Genomic DNA, 2,403 nt, shown 5'->3' with positions numbered 1-2,403 from the left:
ACTTTATTGTTCAGAGAAGCAAGTGTTTAGTTGACGTAATGTAATTGCTCGGTTGTTTATTTTTTTCCCGGGAGCCCTTAGCTAATGACCTGACACCCTCTATTTCCCTCTCTTTCCCTCTCTTTCACCTCTCTTTTCCCCTCTCTTTCCCTCTCTTTCACCTCTCTTCCCCCTCTCTTTCTCTTTCCCCCGCTTTCCCCCTTTTACCCCACCCCTTTTCCACTCTTTCTTCCTCTCTTTCCCCTCTCTTTCCCTCTCTTTCTCTGGAACTGTGGAACTAACAGTTGAGCCGGAAGACACCTGATACCACTTTTCATTATGAAATGCTTACACACTTATGCTTGATATACTTCCTCTCTACCAATGTTTCGCCAAAATGTTGTTTGGATTTCTGATTTTGTTTTGCAATTTGAATTGATAGCACTCGGTTTATTTTTTCGGAATTGTTCACCATTTCAATCATTATATATAAGATTGCTGTTAAAATATTTTCATCTTTGTTGACTGTTTTGATAGTTTTAGATGTTCTGCTTTTTTCCCTTTCTTTTCCTCTCTTTCCCTCTTTTCCCCTCTCTTTCCCTCTCTTTCACCTCTCTTTCACCCCTCTTTCCCTCTATTTCACCTCTCTTTCCCTCTCTTTCACCTCTCTTTCCCTCTCTTTCACCTCTCTTTCACCTCTCTTTCACCTCTCTTTCACCTCTTGTTTCTCTTGTTTCTCTTTCCCCTGTTTCCCCCCTTTTCCCCCTTTTCCCCTTTTCTCCTTTTTCCCCCTTTTCCTCACTTTTCCCCTCTTGTTTCCCCTCTTTCCCTCTTTTTCCATTTCTTTCCCTCTCTTACCCTAAGTTTCCCCCTCTTTCCCACTATTTCCCTGTTGTCCCCTCTCTCCCCCCTCTTTCCCCCTTTTCCCTCTCTTCCCCTCTCTTTTGCCTGTCTTTCCACTTTCTTTCCCTCTTTTTTGCCCCTTTTCCCTCTTTTTCCATCTCTTTTCCCCTCTTTTCCTCGCTTCCCCTCTTTTTCCCCACTTTCCATCTCTTACCCTCTCTTCCCTCTCTTCCCCCTCTTCCCTCTCTTCCCTCCTTTCCTCTCTTTTCCCCTCTTTCCCTCTTTTTCCCTCTCTTTCCCTATTTTTCTTTTGCTGCAATTTTTGACGACACCAACTAGTTGTTCGATAATTTTAAGATTGATATATTGATTCAATATTAATATTTCAATATTTATATTATATCTAGATTATTACCAGTTGTTCCCTAACCAATGTATCTGTTAAGACGGTAGAAATGTGTGGAGAAGAAACCAGATCGTCCGTAGTTATATCTAAAGTCATGTCGAAAAAAACAGAGCTACATTATAAAAACCGACATTGTATGTTATGTAATGGTGAAGACGAAGACGATATTGTTTATTGGTCCACAATAATTGGAACTAATAACCGTAAACAGAGACCTAGAAGTGGGCATGATGTAATGAAATTATTCCAGAATCCTATAATTGTTATCCCTCCCCCTAATTTACGAGAAATTGTATGTTACTCAAGTATGATATCGTCATGTGTACCTTCTGCGACCTTGGAAGAACAACGCCTGTGTGTAGAAAATGGACTATCGCCCATTAAATACCGAACGTCTATATACAAAAACACATTTTGTCTTCATTGTAATATTATATCAGAGCTAACTAACAAGTGTTACCCGGTGATAAAGGAAGATTTGTTTTATGGTGTACAAATTCAGTCTTATTCATTCTCTATGGTTCTCAATTGGCAGCAAAATAGAGAATCTTTTGTTTTACTTGACACTAAAATGACTTTTATTCAAAATGTATCTTGTTATTTTGATGACGATGACAATATAAAGGAATGTAAAGTAAGAAAATGTGTTGGTACTCTGCCAGTAGTCAATAATACCTGCAAGATAGTACCGAATCATTTTGGTTGTATTCAGTACATTTTCAAAATTAATTTCACTGTTCCTTCCCCATCATCCCTTGATATGAATCAAGAAGTAGAACGTATTTCCTTCGAACTCGTTCAGTTAACTGCCACTTTTGAACGTATGCATAACGTTACTAAATACTACAGTCAAAACGTAAGGTTGTATAATATAACGCTAGTTGAAGATCAGGTAACAGGTTGGATTATACTCAATAGAATGGCCTACTATTTGTGTTATTCCCATTTTACCTCTCTATCACCCAGTCTATATTTTGAGTATTTAGATGGTAATTTGGCTTTCAATCTAACTGGTAGCATTACTACAAAAAGATATGGTGTTAGGTGCTATGATTGGTGTAGTGACTCAGATGAACCAATAGTAACAGGTCTGAAGTACCAGCTTTTCTTTACAAGCAACACTGAAATTGTTCTCGATTCGACATCATCTGTTACCAAATTAACTCCACTATCTG

The 2,403-nt window shown here is 38.5% G+C and overlaps 1 protein-coding gene across 1 annotated transcript; it reads left to right on the top strand.

The window, feature by feature from the left end:
- Positions 1–1,277: 1,277 nt before the first annotated feature.
- Positions 1,278–2,120, top strand: LOTGIDRAFT_175542 (hypothetical protein; the record flags this gene model as incomplete). The annotated part of the gene is made up of 1 exon (XM_009057596.1): positions 1,278–2,120. A coding segment is annotated over one exon (843 nt), but the record flags the coding sequence as incomplete, so codon positions are not given.
- Between the last annotated feature and the right edge of the window lie 283 nt (positions 2,121–2,403).

The sequence above is a fragment of the Lottia gigantea genome (genome assembly GCF_000327385.1).
Source record: "Lottia gigantea unplaced genomic scaffold LOTGIsca_302, whole genome shotgun sequence".
Classification (NCBI taxonomy): Eukaryota; Metazoa; Mollusca; class Gastropoda; family Lottiidae; genus Lottia; species Lottia gigantea.
The sequence above is the reverse complement of the archived record's forward strand: the minus strand, read 5'-3'. Positions and strand labels throughout refer to the sequence as shown.